The following is a 22,556-nucleotide window of genomic DNA, read 5'->3' as shown; positions in this document are numbered from 1 at the left end:
AACACGTTTAGGAGAAACTTTAAATAAATGGAATAACCCCGTTTACAGAATTACCCCAAAGCACCTTATCCATTGTTCATTTGATGACGTAGAGAAAGGTCATTTGAAGATCAAAACATTTCAACGAATATCTTAATAATGTATGTTTTTTTTTTAAATCTGATACATAGAAACTGTACCGAAAGCTTGTTTCTCGAAATGGTTTTGAGATTTCCATACATATTAAAAAAGGTAGCATGGCTAATTCATGTTTCAATATTCTGTGCCATTTCGGTTGCTTTCAACTTTACTTATGCTTTGTCTTCTGATTGCCCATTTATATTTTCAATATGACAAATTACTCACTGAACTGCAGGTGTTGAAATTCAGCCGGACTTTCCAGGCACTTCAAAAACTCACCCTTCTGGTCAAGCTTTATTTTTTCTTCCATTCATTTTATTCTCTCGGTTTTGATGTTCTCGCGACAGTTCGCGACAACTGTATCAATAGTAGATTGATAACCAAGGGTGGAAAGTGACCCATTTAACCGGAGATATTTCCGGCGGTCGAACGAAGTGAAAGCGCCGATAGTTCGAGGGGAAATGGGTAGGGAAATGGGTAATTTCACCCGAATTAGACACTCTACTTTTCATTTCGACTGTGAGGAAAGTAAAATCTACAAAAAATTTGAATAATAATAAATTGAATTTACATCCTACTCAATCTCAATTTATTTATATCCAACCTCCAACGGTACCTTTTCGACTGGCCACTTGCCACGGCCGACTATAAAAAAAAACGAGTTGGTCACAACCAAGGAGCTTATATACAAAACTGGAGGTTGAACGCCGAACGAAGAAGTTTGACCTTTATTAAGTACTTACCTATTTATAACTTCCATCTCTTTCTTAACCTAACTAAAGAAAGAGATGGAATATGTTCGTGACGTAATAAAGATCAAATTTCTTGTTTCAAACGGATGTTCGGCGTTCAACCTCCAGTGTTGTATATAATCTCCTTGGTCACGACGTGCATCTAGATGGTCATGTCGAAACGTGAAAAAAAGTGTCATTGACTTAACTCAATTATCTTCAACTAGAGATGAAAACGCAATTTTCCACCCGGCTATCTACCCATGAAAATTAAACTTTCCGAACAGGAGAGATTAAAAATATATACTGTATCAAATGTCGACTGCACCGCAATTTCCACTATACACTAAATAGTAATATTAGAATACCTTTAAATAATAATATTTTCGTAGGATCAAGTCTTACCCGAAAAGAAACGTGGGCGAAGCAGTGGGTTGCTGTGTTTCTACCTGAATTTCAATTTGTGAACTCTGACAACTCTTGTTGCGAACTCTGTTGTTTGATACATATTTAATTATGCACCTTGTTTTGCCAATTTACTTAATGGTGTACACGAGTGTTTAAAGGAAACTTAGTAATTAAAAGTTTGGTAGCATTTTGGTGGATTCTGATTCATTGAAGTCTAACAGACGTCTTAGACCAAAACGATTGACTGTAAATGAAATGCTTTATTCATGTATGACACGACTTTCGAATCAAAAGGATATATTTTAGCTAGACATAAAGAAAACACAAGGAAGAGGTTCTTACTATGGTGAAAGAGAAATGAACATTAAAAATATGCCTGTCCCGAAGTGGTCCCAAATTAGCAATCTGTCGGTCTTGCGAACGGCGCTGGTCTTCCTTTGGGACCATCTGGTCATCATGCATTAAAAAAAAACAATTTAAAGGTTTCCTCAAATTTGAGCTCAGTAAGTGTACTTTGTATAGTCAATCCTCGGCCTCCCTCTTTTTAGTTTCCCACCACTTTTCCTTCTAAGATGACATTAAAAGCAAATAAAAGAAAGGTAACCGTCACGTCGCATGAGGAGGTTAAGGAGGCAGCTTTGAGTTGAGGCAAGTGGAGAACCATTCATCGGCTACACCGACAAGAGTGTAACTCTTAAATAAGAAGAAACTACTTGCTGTACTTAAGTCCCTATTTGTTCGCAGTGAGCAGCCAATCTTCACGTGCAAGGCGCACGTGTTCCACATAGACCCAAAGACGAAGCGTTCCTGGATGTCCGCCAGTTCCACTGCCGTCTCCGTCTCCTTCTTCTATGACTCTTCACGTAACCTGTACCGCATCATCAGCGTTGAAGGCACCAAGGTAATTTACAGCATCTTCGGTTGAAGGTATCCTTAGAGCATTGGGTAGATGGAGTGTATGGATAGGACTATTAAGAGGATACGGGGTTTGCTGTCTTAATATCTGTATAGCAATCCGAGTGTCACCGACGGTGCTGGCTGAAAATCAGCGCTGGTGTCTTTTAACGTCTCAGCATTATGCCGAGTCAGTGCCCGATTCCGCAATAACACACTATCCTTCATGTTGTCTATTAGTAATGATATTTTTATGTCTTGGGCTGTTGTAAATTAATGTATCTTCATTCTTTCTTCTTTGATGAGATAAGGAAGAAAATCGAGCAAGTGTGTCGCCTGCTGGTAAGCGAACTGCTGCTACGTAGACACTCGCATTTATCAGAGGAATTGCGTCCTAAAGGGCTTAAACGGAATGCTCCGTGCTCCTTTGTCAGATTTTTTTCCGTCTTGGTAGCTGTGGATTATTAAAATGGTGATAGATAACGAACTGGACAAAATTTTCTATGCTATTACAGCTTAACCAGATTGTCGGTCTGTGTTAAAAATAATTTGATCTTGCCTATGTTAGTAGGTATGTTATGTACTCGTGCTTCTGATCGAAACGGTATTTTGAAATTATTTTAGTTAGATATTAAGTTTATTTAACTATTAGAAGGCAGCCAACTTGTATTGTGAAATTTGATATTTTGTCACCAAACTACTACTCTGACACTGACGAAGTAAAAAGATAAGTTTTTTGGATGACCGGATAGCCCAGTGGTTAGAGAAGCTGACTACGAAGCTTGAGATCCTAGGTTTGATCCCCGGCCGGGGCAGATATTTGTATGAATAATACGAGTATTTGTTCTCGAGTCTTGGATGTTTAATATGTGTACTTATTTATATATGTATATTTTTCAGTTTCCTTGTATCCATAGTAAAAGCTTTGCTTAGTTTGGGACTAGGTAATTGGTCTCAAGTGTCCCATGATTTTGATGTATTTATTTATTGCATTGTGAAATATGGTATTTCGGCATCAGACAACTACTCTGAAATTAACGAAGTAAAAAGCAAATACTGAAATGAAATTTCATAAATGAAATTGTCCACAGGCGGTAATAAACAGCACGATAACAGCAAACATGACATTCACTAAGACTTCTCAAAAGTTCGGGCAATGGAGCGACGTTCGAGCAAACACCGTGTATGGGTTAGGCTTCGCGTCTGAAGCCGAACTCGGAAAGGTATACTATTTATCAATTATCAATTTCCATGGGATCGGGGTAAAATCTCGAAATCTCTTCTTATAGTCATGGAATTTGGCACAATTTTTTTGGAAAAGCCGCTTTGATTTTGTAAAATTGCGGAATTTCAATTCAACTGCTGGATCTAGTGAATTTAAGAGTGCGAAGCCGCGGCTGAACTAATATTTAACAAAAATGCAATTTCTTCGTTTGCCTAACATGACGTCATTCCTTGTCGCAGTTCATAGAAAAGTTCCAAGAGGTGAAGGAGGCTATACAAGCGCAACAGATGTCAGGTAAAGCCACCAATGGGAACAGCGGAGCGGCCACGCCGGTGGCTTCAGCCACGGCCTCGCCGCTGCTCGCCGCCCGCGCGCCCGCTGACGACGCGCCGCCGCAGCCGCCGCCGCAACAGGTAACGGCATCGTCTTCATCATCATTATCATTATCATCATCATCTTCATTCTTATCATTAGCAGTAACATCATCATCTCATTATCATTATCATCATCGTCTTCATTATCATCAACATTATTTTGCAGGTGGTAGGACTTGTGCAAGGTCCGCCCGGATTGCTACCACCATCTTGCTCGTTAATCCTGCCGTAAAGCAGCAGTGCTTGCACTGTTGTGTTTCAGCGTGGAGAGTAAGACAGCCGGTGAAATTACTGATGGCACTTGAGGTCATCTTAGGCCTCTAGGTTGGCAACGCATCTACAATACCCCTGGTGTTGCAGATATTTATGGGCGGTGATGATCTCTTACCATCAGGAGACCCACTTGCTCGTTTGCCATCCAGTCGAATAATATATCATCATCATCAAACAAATACAAAATGACCGCTTACTTTCTCAACCACGTATCTACCGGAATAGGATACAACAAATCAACACTATCATACTTAACTTAAAGATGATTCTAAAGCAATTTAATGTTGCCAGACACGAGATTGAGAAAGTAAGCGGTCAAAAATTCAAATCTATTGTCAAGAAGTTATTAATAAAAGTCGAATTCTAAATGTCTTTATTCAACATAGGGAAGCACGTAGCAAACACTTAAACGTTGGCTATAAAAACACGTAGGCTAAGCACAGACTTAACGTTTAGAAACCATTAATGTCTAATGATCGTGTTTTGTTTCAGCCAAAAGTGGACAACGAAGAGATGATGGTCCACCAGAGAGCGCACTCCGTGTCGTCTACGCTGCAGGTACATTAGAACGCACGCCCGAATTGATTTTGTAAAATCTTCAATGAATCACTACCGATGTAAGATTTATGTAAGTTTTCGTTAGCCAGGGCGGTTTTTTGGGCTTTTGTTTAGGCGCCATCCATAAAATACGTCACACCAATTTTGACAGTTTTTAACCCTCCCCCTGTCCTAATGCTATGAAAATCACATTTATTTTGTTCCTGTGTCACAGACAGCTTGACCCCCCCTTGTGCAAAAAAAGGGAGCCCTTATAGGATCAGTCGTCCGTCTGTCACAGCCAATTTGCTCCTAATCTACTGGGCCAAATCAGGTGAAATTGGTGGGATGGTGTAATCCTATGACCCAAACACAGATGTGCAAATTAAATAAATCGCCTATCCAATATAATAATGGCACAATTACAAAAACACAAGCTTTAGACTTTGAATTTATTGTCAATATTCTGTTGGATGAACGAAATATTTTTTTAAATAAGCGTCATTTTCGGGGGACAAATTAGGAAACTAAAAAAAAAGCTTTGCAAAACCTTACTATTTCTCGTCTATTCTATATTAATAATTTCGTCAAGGGGTACGGTAGACTCGAACGAAATGCACATCAAATTGAAGAGCGTAAAAAATTAGTCGATCCGAGTCGACAACTTGTAGGCGGAAAATTCGGATTATGGAGTATTTTCAATATAAACTTGAATAAATTACTAAGTATATAATGGCGTTGGCGAAGTAAACATGTCAAAGTCATCACATCTCAGTGGCGTTAGTGTCACGTCATCACGTGTCACAGGTTTGCATTTCGTTCTCCATTGTGACCTCTTAAGGGCCCCACACGCGGTACGATTCGTCGATTTTCATCAGATCGATCGTACAGACGAATCGTACCGTATATGGGGCCCTTTAGGTCTAATTTCTTTGATTATGAGACAGAGACTTCATAGTTATTTGGGCAAATAAGATTTAGGAGAAATATCTACTATAAATAAAAAAATAGTGAAATAACCGATACGTAGGTTAGCTGTGAAAGTACGTTTGTGATAATATTAAGGCTGGGAATATACGTCAGAGATCGTTGTCGATAAGTACGACAGTCTTTACACTGGCAAAAAAAAATTAAACATTATTATGAGTACATTTTACCCGAGCGAAGCCGGGTTTTCATCTAGTATCAAATAAATGGGCTCGTTATGAGGATCTCAAATATATTTTAAATATTGTAAAATAAATAGTTTTGATTTTATTCATGAAAGAAGACGAAAATTTTCCCTTAACCCCCCACCCCCCCTCCCTGATCTCCGAAACTACCGAGCTTAAAATTAAAAAAATACAAAATACTTATAGTTCATTGCTTGTGGATTACAGGAAAACCTATAAGAATTCTATCAATTGAAAATAAAGTGGTAAACTCAATATAATAGTTCACTAGAACACCACTAGATAGCGCTAGTAGTAGTTAACTCGCGTCTTACTGTGAGGATTTCAAATGCGTTATTTTGTATTAATTTAAAAAAACACCGTAAAAATAATTTATTGAATCAGGCGTTACTTTGCGGAGGTCCATATCAATGAACTAAAATAATTTCCTTGCTCACCCGCGACCTTACGATAGCTAAGCTTATGCAAAATATGCGTGTTCATGCAGTTCCTCCATATTTCCATGCATATTTTGCATAAGCTTAGCTATCGTAAGGTCGCGGGTGAGCAAGGAAATTATTTTAGTTCACCGTAAAAATATTTTTCATCACTTAAGCTCTGAAAGTAGGTTGCGTTTAACTTGAAATCCGAGTTGTAAATTCGATTTACATCTTTAGGGGTGTAAGTAAATTTAAAAATCGAATGGTGCTCCTTTGTATTCACGAACAGGTAAACAAGAAGATTGTAATGCGTAATACTTACCTCCAAACCTCCATGCTGGCATAATGCTGCTGGCCAGTCAGTTCTGTCTTGATGTGCCAAAGCCAAAGAGCGCGAGGCCATTAAAAAAAAGACGATTTGGCGCTATAAATTTTCTTCCGCTCTCTGTTACAAATTGCGTATACATTTATAACGGTTTTCTTTATTTCCTCGCATTTGTGATGAAAAGTAGAGTGTTCAACTCGAGTGTAAATGATCAATTACACCCGCGAACTGTAAGCACCCTCGCTCGCTTTGCTCGCTCGTGCGCCTAAATATCTTGGGTGTAATTGATCACTTACAATCCTTGTTTATCAATCTACTATTTAAAAAAATAGAGGAAGGCATTTTCTTTTTTTCTTTTAAACCAGGGCGGTTATGCGACGGTGGGGCGGGCGCCGCGCGGCCCGCTGGCGTCCGCGGGAGCACCTCCGCCCGAGGTGTTGCCAGAGTCCACGGAACAACAGCTTCGCTACGAGAACGACCGGTTGAAGCTCGCGCTTGCACAGAGGTAAGACAAAGAGAAAGATGTAAAAATGAATACTGAAATACTTCGTCCATCCAGAAGCGAAAGGGATGGTACAGTCGCCATCAGATATTTGGGAGCGGCCAAGGTGGTAAAAAATATCGGCATATGCAATTTATATTTCACACCTCTCCTTCAGAAAAGTAACTTTTCCTCCCTGACGAGAGGGAGCAAAGTGCAACTTTTCTGTTCAAGGCTTTTCTAAGTGTTTTATTGCAAATGCCATTTTTTGAAGTTGATAATTGTAAAGCCTCGCCATTTTCTATGCTGATTGTTCTTTAATAATAGTTAATATATATTTTTTTTCAAGTTTCTTAATGCTCGGTGTGAAAAGTTGTATGAGCCACTCGGGAGTAAAATTATTTTCATCTTTGGCGTTAACACTTGAATCCCTCATTACGCTCAGGATTCTACTTTAGAATCCCTCGCTACGCTCAGGATTCTATTGCAGAATCCTTCTCTACATTCTGGATTCAATGTACGCCCTCGCCGTAAATACACCATTTTGCTCCCTTGTGACACAAATAACTAATAAAGGTATCAGAGTTCATGTATCGATATTTTTGTTCACCTTAGCCGCTCCGAAATATCTGATGGCGTACGGCGCTTACCTCTCCTTCAAACCAATTCAAGGTAGAGACAGAAAGACATAAAAACAATTTAAAAAGTTTAATTCCATTGCAAGTTTTTGTACAACACTTAAAACTAAGATTAAGAAGTAACAGGTACAGTCTTTATTTAACTATGCGATAGAATATCTTTGTAACCAACATTGTCTACAGTAAAAGTTAGTTAACAAACATGCTTTATAGCTTAGAAAAGGTTTACTATAATTTCACAAACAACGTTTAGCAAATGATCATTTCACAAACAACGTTTTGCAAACTATTCATTTGACAACTACGTCATATCACAAACTGCTCATATCACAAATGATCATTTGATAAATGTACTTTTGACAAACTTGTCACTTTATAAACACATCATATGATAAATCATCATTTAGTTAAAAGATGTCAATTACCCAAATAATTGTACAAAACATCAATTTATAAATGATTATTTGACAAACTAATTTACATACGATGCTTTCCGCATACTGCTCAGGCTCCCGCGCTTTTGCAGCGCCAAGAGCATGTTTGTGCCAGACTTCTTTGCAATACTGCGTTCTAGATCTGCCTCCTTCCTAGATGGTCTGAGCGGTACCAAGAATGAGACTTTGAGACTGGTGTATGACGATCTCAACGAGGGATTTAAAAGACATTGGGCTATCGTGCATCGATCCGAAAATAGGAGCGTCACATGACAGGATGTGGATGTCGAGCTGGACCCTGTATATATTTATACAGGAATTTTATTTTTACTGTGTTCTTTTTATTTTACTTTTATTTTATTGTAGTTTTACATTTACGATGTATTGGGTTATACCTGAATAAAATAAATTATTATTATTATTATAACATGGTTAAAGTGGTAGCATTAGGTTCTCGTGGCTCGTTTTTTTTTCGCATTCCATAAGGTCGCTGTTCTAACCTAATTAACTTTACTGGCAGAAGTCAGTTTTTCTTAGGGTCTCAGTTCTAAGCTAACTTATTTCTTAACCAAGTTAACCTGAGTTGCAGCAGGCAAATCTAATTATTCTTAATAAAGTATTAATCAATTGATGCATTTTATTAAACGTTTTTTTTGAAAAACGTGGTTTTAGTTTGCCAAATAATGATTTGTTATATGATGGTTTGTCAAATAAAGAGTGTGAAATTGACAATTTGTAAAATGTGGTGTTTTTAAATGAATATTTGTTGAAACGTTTGTTGCCAAACTATTAGAGAAGTACATTAGAAAATTTAAAGCATACATTCTTTTAGCCCTCTCATTCTGAAAGGAGGGCTGTGCCCTCCAGTGGGACGTATATAGGCCGAGATATAATTCTTTTCTCAGCAAATAGTAATCATTATAGTCATCCAATTCAAACAAACGATTAACATAATAAGAATTAACAGAAACAAAACTATTTTTCCATCGTATTTTATCGGATACGTTCGTACTTCAGTAAACTTCAGTAAGGTAGTTGAGAAAGCAAGATAAATATTAAATTTTCAGACAAAATACGATGGCAAAACGTTATACACTACATCTCTATCATGAAAGTTAGTGAAAAGGAGATGCCTTCTGAAACAAAATATCACATAATCTGCATTGCATAGAGACTTTAACACGTTCGGCCCCAGTGACAGCGTCTGTGACTTTTTAGTTCTCACTCCTATGCCAGTGACACGTATTTGTGACTGCTGTGGAATATGCGCTAAGAGCTTAGTGGATTGCATTCGGCTCCGGCAACGTTCCGTAAACCCTTACGCTTTGCCAGCCTTCATGAGGTAAGTACGAATTATTTTGACACGACATGCGTGCCACTGGCATAGGGGTAAGAACTAAAAAGTCACATACGTTGTGTCACTGGCACCGGAATGTATTACGTCTGTGACACGTATAAGTGTCACTGGCGTAGAAGTGACTGCTGTGGGATATGCGTAAGAGCTTAGTGGATCGTTGCCGGGGCCAAACATGTTAACATAGACTTTTCTCTCTAATCCCCAACGTCAGGGGGTTTATTAGAAACTTATGCAAAATTAATGAAAAACTACAAAAACCTTAACTTAATGTTCGTATCCGACAATCGGCACGAAACCATCGTCAAACCCTTGATTGCTGAACTCGTGGTGGTAGTTCGGCTCGAACGCCTTGACCGGCTTGTGTTTGACGGGGTGTTCGACGGGGTGTTCGATGGGGTGTTCAACCGGCGTGCCTATTTTGTGAACGATCGCGTTGAAACCGTTTTTGTCGTCTGCCTCGTATTCTACCACGCGTTTTGTGCCATCTGTCTCTATGAGGGTGTAGCTGCCTGGAAAGGAAAATTGGTGGTAGGTATAGTTTTAATACGAGCTATTCTTGCTGACTGTACCTTTTGTTGACTGTATTTTGCATTGTCATCCATCCATCGCACTATGTCAATTTTAACTTTTCGAGATAAATTCTAATCCAAAAGTGGCAGTGACCTCATTATTTTATGATTTAAATTCGGGTTTTGTTCCTCGTGCCTTGATTTTAGAGAAGTTCGATATTTCGGCACAGTTGCTTGCGCCATGGTAACGAGACTAACGAAATATCGAGCTTCTCTAAAGTCAAGGTGTATGCGGAACAAAACCCGAATTTAAATCATAAAACAACACAAAGTTGGAAAACCCCCGACATTGTCACTTCAAAGTTCAATATCTCAGAAACGGCTGAACCGATTTTGATAAGACATGTCTAAGCACCATCGCTAGAAACCCTGCTTTCAAATAAAAAAGGCGCTTTCAAATCGGTTTACCCGTTTAAGAGCTACGGCGCCACAGACAGGCAATACATAGCGGTCAACTTATAACACCCCTCTTTTTGCGTCGGGGGTTAATTAGTAATGGCCGTGATAGTTTAAAACATTATGCACGTCATATTGTTTTAAGTAGAGGTGCGATATTACCAAATTTCAAGTCAATCCCACCACTGGAATGGGTCAAAATCAAGTATGTCCGACATGTTTCGAACCACTATGTGGTTGCAATTCGTTAATCGTCAAAATATGTCGTACCTTTAACTTTGTCGCCATCCCTGGTCTCCCAGTGCTCCTTGTTGTCGCCAGTGTGAGGGTCTTTCACAGAATAGTCGAAGGAATATTTTGGATGCGCCTGAAATGTATACAAGTCAATATTTCAAATCACATATATATGGCCAATCAACTTTTTTACCGACACAAATCTGTCCGCGATATTTTTCAAACAATTGCATATTTTTTTAAGTAAACATGTTTTTTCTGTAATATAATAGATGGTGTAGGTACATGAATACATGCCATCCTACGTAAGTTCAACCTATTAAACCGTGAAATATCTTGTTGGAAGTACGATCCTTTGGTAACGCCAGAGACAATTTTGGTAACGCAGGAGACGCCCAAAGTGTCGGTAAAATAGTTGATTGGCCCATATATGCGTTCCGGGGCAATGAATGTCTGTGTTTTGAGACAGTTTTGTCTTTCGGAAACCTTTGTCCTCCCTTATTTCCGAACAAAACGGGGACTATGCAACACTGTGGTAGCTCGATATTTTTATGGTACGGTTTTAAGGTGTATTAAATATGATTTTAATCTAAACTTTGTTTTCACGCCCGTAATAACAAGACTGAAAGTCATACTTAAAAACCTCACGCAACAGTGCGCCATCTAGTGAGACAAAAAACGATAGCCCTCATTCGGTTACTGCGCGCTGTTCTCTCGGGAACCGTGTATTTTTCCGGGATAAAAAGAAGCCTATGTGACTGACCCATAAACTATCTCTATGCCAAAAATCCCGTCGATCCGTCGCTCCGTTTCGACGTAAAAGACGGACAAACGTACAAACACACACTTTCCCGTTTATAATATTAGTATGGATTCTCCACGTTTGTCGCAGGTGGTAGGACCTTGTGCAAGGTCACAGCAACCACCATCTTGCTCGCTAATCCTGCCGCGAAGCAGCAGTGCTTGCACTGTTGTTTCGGCGTGGAGAGTAAGACAGCCGGTGAAATTACTGGCACGTGAGGTATCCCATCTTAGGCCTCTAGGTTGGCAACGCGTCTGCAATACCCCTGGTGTTGTAGATGTTTATGGGCGGTGGTAATCTCTTACCATCAGAAGATCCACTTGCTCGTTTGCCATACAGTCGAATAAAAAAAAACAGATATTAACTATCATAATCTATGAGGTTAAAGGGGAAGGTCATAAACCCCCGGACCCCCCCAACCCCTTGAAGCCGCCCATGAACCAGCCTAACTTACATGGTAATCCACATCGTATTCCTCGTGATGCTCGTCCAAGCTCTGGTGGGGTATAGCCTTGTATTTATAGGCGTCCAGGTCCTCGTAGCCATGGTAACCTTCAAACTGGGCCGCGGCACACGCGACCACCAGGAAAAGGGGGAGGGCAAGCTGTTAACGACAAAGAAAATAATAAGAAATGGAAAGCAACAAACAACAACCTATACTTGGTTTGGATAAGTTAACGGAAGTCAAAAATAACACGTTGTATACTTATGAGAAACAAATGCAACACTTTAATATTAATTGATTGTTCAGTTTCAAAGCGAGCGATAGAGCGAATATTTCAATTAATAGGTAGGTACATGAAAAAAATCTGCAACCAAGTATAAGTATCGTACGCATAATGCTAATTTCTTTCCACTATCTATGCTTCCGTGGTACCCGTTAGGATGGCAAAGCGTCATATTTTAGCGAGACATATCCGTGTTTTTTTTTTACGAAATTATACCAGCTATTAATGTTTTGAATAATTGTTTATTGTCGGCCTATTGCCCTTCTGCTATTGACTTTCATAACAAAGTTTCTAGGACAATCAGAAGTACTATAGGTTTTTCGATTACGACAATTTATATGGAAGCCCCTTTTTTAACAACTGTATCTTTTGATTGCTTTGACTAGATGTTTGACTTTTTGCTGCTCTAAGGGTAGCAGACCTATTAATTTCAGCTTGTCATGCGTTCTTGAGAAAAAAAGAGTCTTTACATTCAACAAAGTGTTCCTATAAGGATTCCAGTTTTGCCGACTGAGGTGCGGAAACCCTAAAAAATGAATAGACAAATGTGTTGCTAAGCTAAACTCGAGAACAGCTGGACCAACTGGCTATTATAGATTCTTCTGAAGACGAAGAAGAAGTTAAATAAAATTGTATAGCTCCCGCGGGATTGCGATAAAAGAATTCTTCACAGGGTGTGTAATGCAATGAAATGAATGATCGGTATAATAACTTTAGATATATTTTCACTGTGTATAAATATAACACATTTTAAATAATTTAACAGAATATAATCATTTAAGGGGCATAAATGAACTTTTGATTTTGTAAGTTATGTGGGTTATAGCCACTAGCGTTACGTACCCTTCACAAAGTCGTAGGAAAAGCTAAAGCAAAGCCAACGAGACGAGACTTCATCTTTGTCTGATACGTCATTATTACTATATCGCTCCTTTTCTGTCTCATTACAAAATCTATCGCGTCTCCTTGGCTTTGCTTTAGTTAAATAATTTATTATTATTAGAGTCCGGTTTTCATCTTACTGCCTGGTGACCCTACCATGTTGCGTATAATGAATCACGTCGTGTGCGGTGCCATTACTTCGGGCGTGTTCGTGTGTTTCCGGGCGTTTCCGCGTTGCGCGAGTAATGGCGGTCGGCGCGAGAAGTTCGTTAGCGGTTAGTTTTGGATTAAGTTTTCTTGGTTTCGTTACGGGCTGGACTATGTCGGTATGTAGTTAGTTTTAGGAGTGGAGTTGTGCTTGACAACAAGGAATTAATTACGAGGATGACGAGTCAAACTCAAAATATCGACACTACTTTGAAAAAACTCGTATCTCAAATCAATAAGTCAACAAAATCGACCCTTCAAATAATGCACATAAAGTTCACTCCGAAAAAATAAAAATTTTAAGTTACGAGCTTTTTTAAAAGTAGTGACGATATCTTTATTCAGTTTAGGCTGTAACAGCACTTATGTATGAATGACAAAAAAATCTACCACCGGCTCGGAAAAGCCTACGTTGAGAAGAATCCGCCAAGAAACTTATACTTTAGAACACATCTAAAACACATTTTCGACAGATGTGGGCTTTTCCAGGGCCTGCCAATTTTAACACACTAATAAGTTAATTATAGTTTTATATTATTTGCTGAAGAACTAGTTGAAAGCGAATCTTATTGCCCGTGTAAATTTTATCACAATCACTTCCATAGATATAATTTTATAGTTTGATTGAACCCTGTCTCACCTGATGATTTTAGTATATTAGTACATATCATGAAACCACGGTTTAAGTATGATTAAAATATCTGGCATTTTGACGTTAGTTAAATCTATTCCTAGTCCTATTGCAGTCTTACAACTTATAAAGGTGCGATCAAACCGCTGCTTAAAAACGTGCCGTAAACGTCAGGACTTTACCGAACAAAAGTCTTGTCGTTTACGGCCCGTCACTGCGATTCCGCCGTTTGCGTATTTTAAGCAGCGGTGTGGAAAGCATGCAAAAAAGACGGTGCGCATACGGTGCGTCACTGCGATTCCGTGCCGTCACCGTTTTTTAAGCAGCGGTTTGGTCGCACCTTAATAGAGTAGACCGATTGCCCTATTTTTGGCTGTTACCATTTTTAATGACGGCATGTCTTAGATTTTTTTTTTCTAAATTTTCAAATCTAATCATGGTTTTGTGGTGGTTGTTCAGCTATGTCGACATTTCATTTGACAAATGATTACAAAATTTTCTACGCATATTACTTGTTGAGCGCTATCTGTCATTCTTTACTTGTTTACTCGAAAGAAATCGATATAGACGGGACGATTTATGTAAATCTATGCCGAATACACTGAAAGATAGAGAAATCTGTGTTAAGTAATAGTGTGATTTGTATGTAAACATTGTGTGTTGCTGACAGTTCGCGTGCTCTCGATTATTGCTTGTCCACAGTTTATACATACATGAATTTCGTAACACTTACACATGTTATCATTGTTAAATCGCGATTATTTATAATATCATAAACACGGTAGGTACCTATGGCAAGTAAAGCAGCAGCAAAAGCGGATGAGAGCGGTAACGGTGCTCCAAAGTGTACACACGACTACTACCAAGGTAATAAAAGTGTTTAGATCATTTTGAGCACCACTACCGCTCATCTGTTTCTGTTCATGACTGTAGGCGCAGTTTTTAAGGGTTCCGTACTCAAAAGGTGCCAAGGGAACCCTCTCTGTCTGTCTGTCCGTCAATCTGTCACAGGGCTCCATCTCTTGAGTCGTAATAGTTAGACACTTGAAATTTTCACAGATTATGTATTATTGTAGCCGCTATAACAACAAATACTAAAAACAGAATAAAATAAATATTTAAGGGGGGCTCCCCTACAACAAACTTGATTTTTTTGCTAATGTCTAATGTTGTATAGATAATGGTACGGAACCCCTCGCGCGCGAGTACGACTCGCGCTTGGCCGGATTTTACCTAATTCTTTAACGTGGGCAAACCCGCTTAAATTACCCCACAAACAGAACGATCTGCGAAAAGAGAAATCAATGAGCAAATTCTCGCTTCTAGTGATTACTCTTCACACAAATGACTGTTCTGTTCAAGGAATTAACATGTCATCATTATGTCATTACTGACACTTCGGCAGTTCTTACGTTGTCTCTATCGCTTCTACAATATGGCCCCTGTCAAAGTTACTGTTCAGTGCTAAAATAAGTATCATTTCACTTTGGCTCAGAGAGTTTTCCATCGTTCGGAACAGTACTTGTTTTTACTATGATTATAATTGAATACTGGCCAGAACAGAGTTCGATTTTGTAGATGCTAAAATGTTACATAGGACGTTATAGGTAGGTGTTATGTTTCGCTTGTCAGTGTTCGTAATTGGTCATTAATATTTTCGTTGGACTGTTGACTTTCTATTAAGACTTTGTCTGCTTAGTGACCTGTCAGCTTAGAACTAAATGATTAACCATTATAAGGTCTTGGTTACCACCAGACATAGGAATCCACGGGGCAAAGTTTCGTGACAGGTAGTGAGTCCTATATCGATAATCTCAATTATCGATGCTTGTTTCATATACTAGTGATCACTCCAAGTTTTGTTTGTAAAAATATGTTTTTATTAAAAGTGTAAAAGTTGAACAAAATGATAACGTAATTCTCATCTTTTTTAAAACGATTTTTGATACTCATCCATCATAATTGTTTTTCGTAATTACTGTTCCATCTACTGTTGTTAAAATAAACGATCAGAATTTGTTCCAAATTTTCGGGCGTTAAACATCTCCGTCTTGACTGATGAATCCATTTCAGGTGGCTGAATGACAAACAAATAAATAATTTAAAATATGCTTTGTGTATGACCTTCATACTCGTCATTAGAACAATACTATAAGTACTTATGGTCCCGCCGGAAGACCAGCGTTGACTCCATCCCAGGAGTCTGCATTTATGCTGAGGCGGGGCCTTATCACTCGCACATACAAAATTATATATTATTTTATATTTTATTTCATATTTTGTATTTCAACTATTATTGTAACTTTTGTGTGGAACTATTAGGTGTGTGTTGAATAAACTTTCTTCATTAGTTCATTCATTCACAAAAAAATACACATACTGTGGGCGATTACTAGTATATGAGACAAGCATCGATAGTTAAGATTATCGATATAGGAACTCACTACCTGTCATAAAATTTTGCCCCATGAATTCCTATGTCTGGTACCACAATTGTTGTGTTGCTCAGTGCGTCCTATTCTGATTGTCTGAGAAGGATAGTGGCCTCATGTCCACACACATTTTTACGGGTCTGTACTTCAAATTTTGAGTTGAACTCTATTTATAACAAATTGCTTTAAGTTCTCATGTAAGTGAATTGTTAAATCCTTAATGGGAATAAATAATCTTAAACCTTAAAAAAAGAGGGGTGTTATAAGTTTGACCGCTATGTGTGTCTGTCTATCTGTCTGTGTGTCTGTCTGGGGCACCGTAGCTCTTAAACGGGTGAACAGATTTGAATGCAGGTTTTTATTCGAAAGCAGGTTATCTAGCGATGGTTCTTAGACACATTTCATCCAAATCAGTTGTTTTTGAGATATTGAACTTTGTGACAATGTCGGGGGTTTTTCAACTTATTGTTGGTTGGGTTATTCTTTTATCTGTACAGTCGTTTCTACAGACGGGGGATTGCTACCATAACACACATCTTATTAAATCACTACGCCATATGCATAACATGACATAATTGTTTATAAACAATTTTCATAGGCAGATTGCTAGCTACAAGTCCGCGGTAATCGCACGCGCGTGACGCAATTTTAATCTCATTAGGCTTCATGATCTGGCTCGAAATTCGTATCGTACTGTCCCTCTCACTCTCGTATTAAATAATATTAGCGTAAGCGGGATGGCAAGATACGAAGTTCGAATTTTGCAGCTACTTTCCTCCCCCCCACCGGTAATTCAAATTCAAATCATTTATTCAGTAAATAGGCGGCAATGGGCACTTTTACACGTCATTTTTTTTAAACTACGGTAAACTGCTTCAACTTTGCCCTCTGGCCCCAACATTGCCTGATTTGATTTAGAGTCGATAACTTAGCACTCTTATAGGTTTTAAACTTATCTACACGGGAATTATTATTACGGGGGGCTAAAAGTTTAAAAACCTAAAGGGTGCTGAGTTATCGACTCTAAATCGAGTAAGGCAATGTTAGGGCCAGAGGGCAAAGTTGAAGCAGTTTACGGTACCAGCGCTTTCGGAAAGAACATGACCAAGAAGAATGCGCCGCAAGAAACTTGGCAGAAAGGCATGAAAAGTGTTCGTTAAAGGTGGTCATTAAATGTGATCCTAACTCCACATGGCATGATTGCCCGTCTTTTTAACCCCCGACGCAAAAAGAGGGGTGTTATAAGTTTGACCGCTGTAGCTCTTAATCGGGCGAACCGATTTGAATGCGGTTTTTTTATTCGAAAGCAGGTTTTCTAGCGATGGTTCATAGACATGTTTTATTAAAATCGGTTCAGCCTTTTTTGAGATATTGAACTTTCCAACTTTTTGTTTGTTAGGTTATATTTCATAGCCTTAATCCTGAACTTTACGAAATTCCTATCGGAATCCTCAAAAAATAAAGATATTGGGAATATCGGGATAAAAAGTATCCTATGTATATGCTATTACAAAAGTCCAACTATCTACATACCAAATTACATCCGTAATCATCGCACTTATAATATTAGCAGTATAAAAAGCAAAACGATGTAAGGTCAGAATACCTTATTTGTTGGGCTGCGTTGTTATTGCTTATTTGTAAGTAACGCCTGAATCTATACATTATTTGTAAGACACAGGTGGGAATTAATAGACCGGAGCTCTATTTTGCGGCTCGCCCACTATATCATTTTACGTAAGCTTTCATTATATTTATTACCGTCAACAAACATGTCCGCGAATAACAAAACACAATTTCCCCCCCAAAACAAACGGAAAATATTTGCGCTGACTCCACTGGGCGATACAAGGAAAGCGATGGAATCTTTTCTTATTTATGTCTTATTGTATAGATATTAATCTGTTTATAGTCAGTCATTAGCTCGCCCCGACTCTTTATACAGCTTTAATGTAACTTGGTGGAAGTCTCATTTAATCAATTTTTAGGGTTCCGTACCTCAAAAGGAAAAAAGTAACCCTTGTAGGATCACTTTTTTGTCCGTCTGTCTGTCTGTCAAGACCCTTTTTCTGAGGAACGCGTGGAGGTACCAAGCTGAAATTCATATCAAATACTCAGGTCTAATGTCCCTTGGAGCTGTGAAAAATCAAACTACTACTGCAAATTTTCGAAATGATTGAAAGGGAATCAAAATCTACAGGGTACTTCCCTTGAACTCAGAATCTTGAAATTTGGTATGAAGCAACGTCTTATAGCACAGATAAAGGAAAAATTGCGAAAAGCATACATTTTTAGTTACATCATATTATTATAATAAAAATATTTGTACGGAACACTCGGTGCGCGACTGGCCGGTTTTTTAGTGGCACTTAAAAAGTACTTAAAAAAAGAAAAATCGAGGTGTCTTTGTCACTTGTCAATCTTGTTATGATCATATATCTAGGTAAGACAATAATTAACGGTTTTTTATTTGATGATGAGAAATTACAGTTGACATCTCGCTTTTTTTTTTCACTTAACGTTAGGAAATAAAAATTAAAAATCTGTTTTTCTTGCTCTCTAGGACCAAGACTTTCGAAAAAATTTAAAACTGGATGGCTGGGTATTGCAGAAACCTTTGGCTCTCAGTTATTTTGCTCTAGACCAAGACTTTCGAAAAAATTTATAATCTGTAATCTGCAGCTCTTAAAAAAAGCTTTACTTAGTCTAAAGTAGATTGGATAAATGCAAACAAAAAGGACTGTCAGCGAAAAATCTTGTGCATTGTCTCTGTCAGTCAATCAGGCTGTCGACGTTACTGTTACATTGTGTTAGTATGCACGCTAATATTAATATAACATGCCACGAAAACCACTTAGTCTTCACTAATATCGACTGGAAACGCGTTCATTTATTACGTTTCCTATGCGTTATATCTAACGGACATCAATACGGCGTCGCGTGTGCTCACGCGACGCTTGCGTTTCACTTGCTCTTGATTTTTTGTCTGTATGATATTTGTCGGATTCTATTGAGCGATTCATTAGTGATAATGACTGGGCTTTTGATGATGTAAAATCGATTGATTCTGGCGTTACTTTGCGGACTGTGTTAATGAACTAACTGGGCGTTTAAAAAAAAGTGCACCTTTTCATTTTTTTCAATTTTGGAAAAAATATTGTTTTTTCTTACTCAGAATCAAGGGCAGAATCGATTCCGATAGTAATTTTTAAAAATGAGAGTTGTGACGTGTTTTCCATACAATCAGTATGGGCATGACAAAACTGACACAAAATTTTGTATGAAAAACATAAATTTTGAAAGAAAAGATACTTACACTTTTGTTTAAAACGCCTAACAACTACCTTTTTACCTCTTTACTATAATTAGACAAAGATACGTGATATTCTCACACAATAAAGAAAACCACGCTGCGAACGCAGCAGCAGCACATGTTTACTATACTATCAAATCATTTGTATAGATATAATTTGGTCAGTTTAACTTGTTTCCAAAAACTATTTTAATGTTCCTAAAATTGTTTTATTCAAAGTCAAACCGACTTAAGAAGATATTTTATGAATTGATTTCCTTTTAGAAAAGTTTTCAATCGCTGAAAAAGTTTCACTTTTGCCGAAAATATTTTTCAGGTAGTACATAATTTTATTGGTTTCTGATTTAAGTTAATTAGGGGTATCTAGAAAACTATGGTCGCATCCATAACACAGGTTGTACTTTTAATATTTGAATTTTATTAAGTATGTAAATCACTGTAAAATTAAGGAAATAATTTTCCGGCCATCTTGTTGACGGAAAAGTACATTGTCTTACAATGTACAGCCAACGTAGTCAAACGTAACGGAAAGACATTTCCGCGTATAATTTCCAGTTTTAGTATAGCTTTTATTGCCCCTAAGGCGATACTTATACTACGGGCCATAAAAATGATACCATACACCATAAAACACTGCTTAAAATGGAGGGAACACTTGGATTACTTCATGATCCTTAAAATTGTTACTCCTATTGTTGTCCCAAAGTGATCGCTTTCTGAAAAATTAATTACGCGACTAAAGATATACCTATTGCCATCCACGAAGATGCGTGATTTTGTCAAAATGAGACATTAATGACACTGTAATAAGAACCACGGCACGCGTCATCGTAAATGACTCTACCTATATCTACTGTTTTTTTTTTTTTTTTACAAAAAACTGACCCGCGATTGACCCTATTTTACTGGATGAAAAGTGCAGACGAGGCCAAAGGTGTATCTCAACTATTAATATTCCCTAATATTCGAGATAAAAGTAGTCTTTAGACTATTATTTAAATGTAGACTAGTCGAAGACTTATCTCGAGCGAAAATATTATAGTAAACACTGATTTTCACTATTTTAGAAAAATTAGGTACCTACCTACTGTTTTCACGCGTTTTTTTTAAATGTGTTTGAATCGGTGGTACGAACATGATAAAATGTTTAAGATGGATTCAAAATATGCCATTACGAAAATTTGGGAAGGATGCGTAATGTCAGTAGTTATTCACTTTGGGTATTAAGAAGTTATGAAGAAATTCAAAATTGTTTAAACACATCTTTAAGAGCATAAATGTTTTATTACATTATTTTATCCTAACCCCCGTTTGAAAAATGTTCTAGTTTGTGTATGTTTGGGACCACCTCAGTATACTAATGGCGAAAGAAAAAAATACTTATACAGGCGTATAACACATTTGCTGCCAGCTTTCAGACCCGAGGCTTAGTACGATGCCGTAAACGCACCCGTGCGTTCAGATCACTGCTAAATTGTGACAGCGGAACAACGGTAAAGTCGCAAAAGCTCATAATATACCTACGCAGTCCCGACAGTGAATTTTTAAGATGTACCTAATTGAAATTTTGTAACGAAGACACTACCTATATTTTTTCAAAAAAAGGCGATCGCGATCACACAAAAAAAACCCAACAACACATCACTGAAAATCACCGTCACAACAGAAATAAATAATTACTCACAATTGATATTTCCATTTTAGCTATCGTCGGTAACTTAGCGTGTGCACGAAATGTAAATTATTTGGCGCGCCCGCCAACTTATATCCAAGAAATGGTTAATTCTGGCCCCTTCTCGCACGCCCCACCCGAGATGATCACCGCTGTGATCATTGTGTTGCATTTTATACTTTGGCTATACGAACTTAGGGATTGCTTACTTTCATGCTTTATTTAACCCTAAATCTTCTCCATGAGTACTAAATATTTTTTATTTTACGGGAAAATGGTTCGTGGGTCCCGGATGCGGTGAGCACACGGAACGGACGATTATCCGATATAACAATACGCTAGTAATCCGGTGTATTGCATTAATTATGATGGGATAGGTTTCCGGGATTAGAGGGTTGATTTTGATATATACTCGTATGTTGTTTTGATGTAATGCAACAATACCAAAACGACGTTTTGTGACCTTGCTTTGTACTATAAAGTACGGCGAGTACTTATTATTATAATGAGTTTTCTACAGTTTGAAAGAACTGTCTTATTAGTTTTGCAAATAAATTTAAGTGCGTTTCGCTTCAAAATCAACCGTTTTTCAGGCATAAATAGTGCGTACCTACATCGACTACATAAATCTACCTACTTAAAAGTTCGAGCTCCTTTTATTTTACAATATGATACAAAATCAATTAAATTAAACCTTTATGGGCAATTAATCTCACTAATTACCTATAAATTATCATCAATATTGTAGCAACGTATCTAAATAGGCGGAGATGGGAAAAGGGTTCAGATAATCTGAAAAAAAAAAAACTTTTGATATTTACTTCTACATTTTCTGAGGTATATTTCAATATCGTCTTAATGTCATTGAAAACGTTGCTCAGCGTTACCTGACTGTATACTATCAGGCGATAAGCCTAACCCTTGTGTAAACAAAGTAGGGCCTAGTTCTATCCTGTGAGAATTTCGAAAAATCCCTTGTTGAGGCATCTCTTAACTCAAGGTATAATGTCTCTTAACAAGTCCGTAGCTTATTGTTATTGAAGCTAACTACTGGGTTCAGGCTCTACGTTGTCTGTCAGTCTCTAGGTCAGTCAGCAATGCTACTGTTTCAGTCAGGTATTGAAATTTTCAGTAACATATTTACTTATATGAATGTAGGTTCACATAAACGAATCTGTCCCTTGACATCGAAATAACCATTCGCAGACGGACGAATAGGTTGCGTATGTTTACGATACGATAAATGAAGAGGGGGCCAATAAAAAGGGTAAAGGGTACAGTCGGCAAAAAATCTACGATGTC

The 22,556-nt window shown here is 37.9% G+C and overlaps 2 protein-coding genes across 5 annotated transcripts in view; one reads left to right on the top strand and one right to left on the bottom strand.

The window, feature by feature from the left end:
* The window catches only part of homer (protein), a 56,626-nt gene that overhangs the window by 17,708 nt on the left and 16,362 nt on the right, over positions 1-22,556 (top strand). For all 4 annotated transcript variants that reach the window (XM_074105121.1, XM_074105119.1, XM_074105122.1 and 1 more), the window contains exons 2-6: positions 2,004-2,160; positions 3,245-3,376; positions 3,618-3,791; positions 4,518-4,583; positions 6,844-6,983. In XM_074105121.1, coding sequence (XP_073961222.1) covers positions 2,004-2,160; positions 3,245-3,376; positions 3,618-3,791; positions 4,518-4,583; positions 6,844-6,983 — 669 coding nt within the window. The remainder of the gene's footprint in view (positions 1-2,003; positions 2,161-3,244; positions 3,377-3,617; positions 3,792-4,517; positions 4,584-6,843; positions 6,984-22,556) is intronic.
* LOC141440565 (uncharacterized) lies at positions 7,653-21,355 on the bottom strand. Its single transcript, XM_074105123.1, has 4 exons — positions 21,267-21,355; positions 11,844-11,993; positions 10,624-10,720; positions 7,653-9,897 (listed from the first exon to the last, which is right to left on the bottom strand). The coding sequence occupies exons 1-4, from the start codon at positions 21,279-21,281 to the stop codon at positions 9,653-9,655; spliced, it is 507 nt and encodes a 168-aa protein (XP_073961224.1). The 5' UTR covers positions 21,282-21,355; the 3' UTR covers positions 7,653-9,652.

Source organism: Choristoneura fumiferana, chromosome 22, assembly GCF_025370935.1.
Source record: "Choristoneura fumiferana chromosome 22, NRCan_CFum_1, whole genome shotgun sequence".
NCBI lineage: Eukaryota > Metazoa > Arthropoda > Insecta > Lepidoptera > Tortricidae > Choristoneura > Choristoneura fumiferana.
Note: the sequence above shows the minus strand (reverse complement) of the source record. Positions and strands in the feature narration are given on the sequence as shown.

What these genes read in the sequence shown, in the direction of transcription:
- LOC141440565 (XM_074105123.1), bottom strand. An exon ending in AATACGATGTGGATTACCAT is followed by an intron (nt 10,721 to 11,843) that starts GTAAGTTAGGCT and finishes TATACATTTCAG; the next exon opens with GCGCATCCAAAATATTCCTT. An exon ending in GGATGGCGACAAAGTTAAAG is followed by an intron (nt 9,898 to 10,623) that starts GTACGACATATT and finishes TTTCCTTTCCAG; the next exon opens with GCAGCTACACCCTCATAGAG.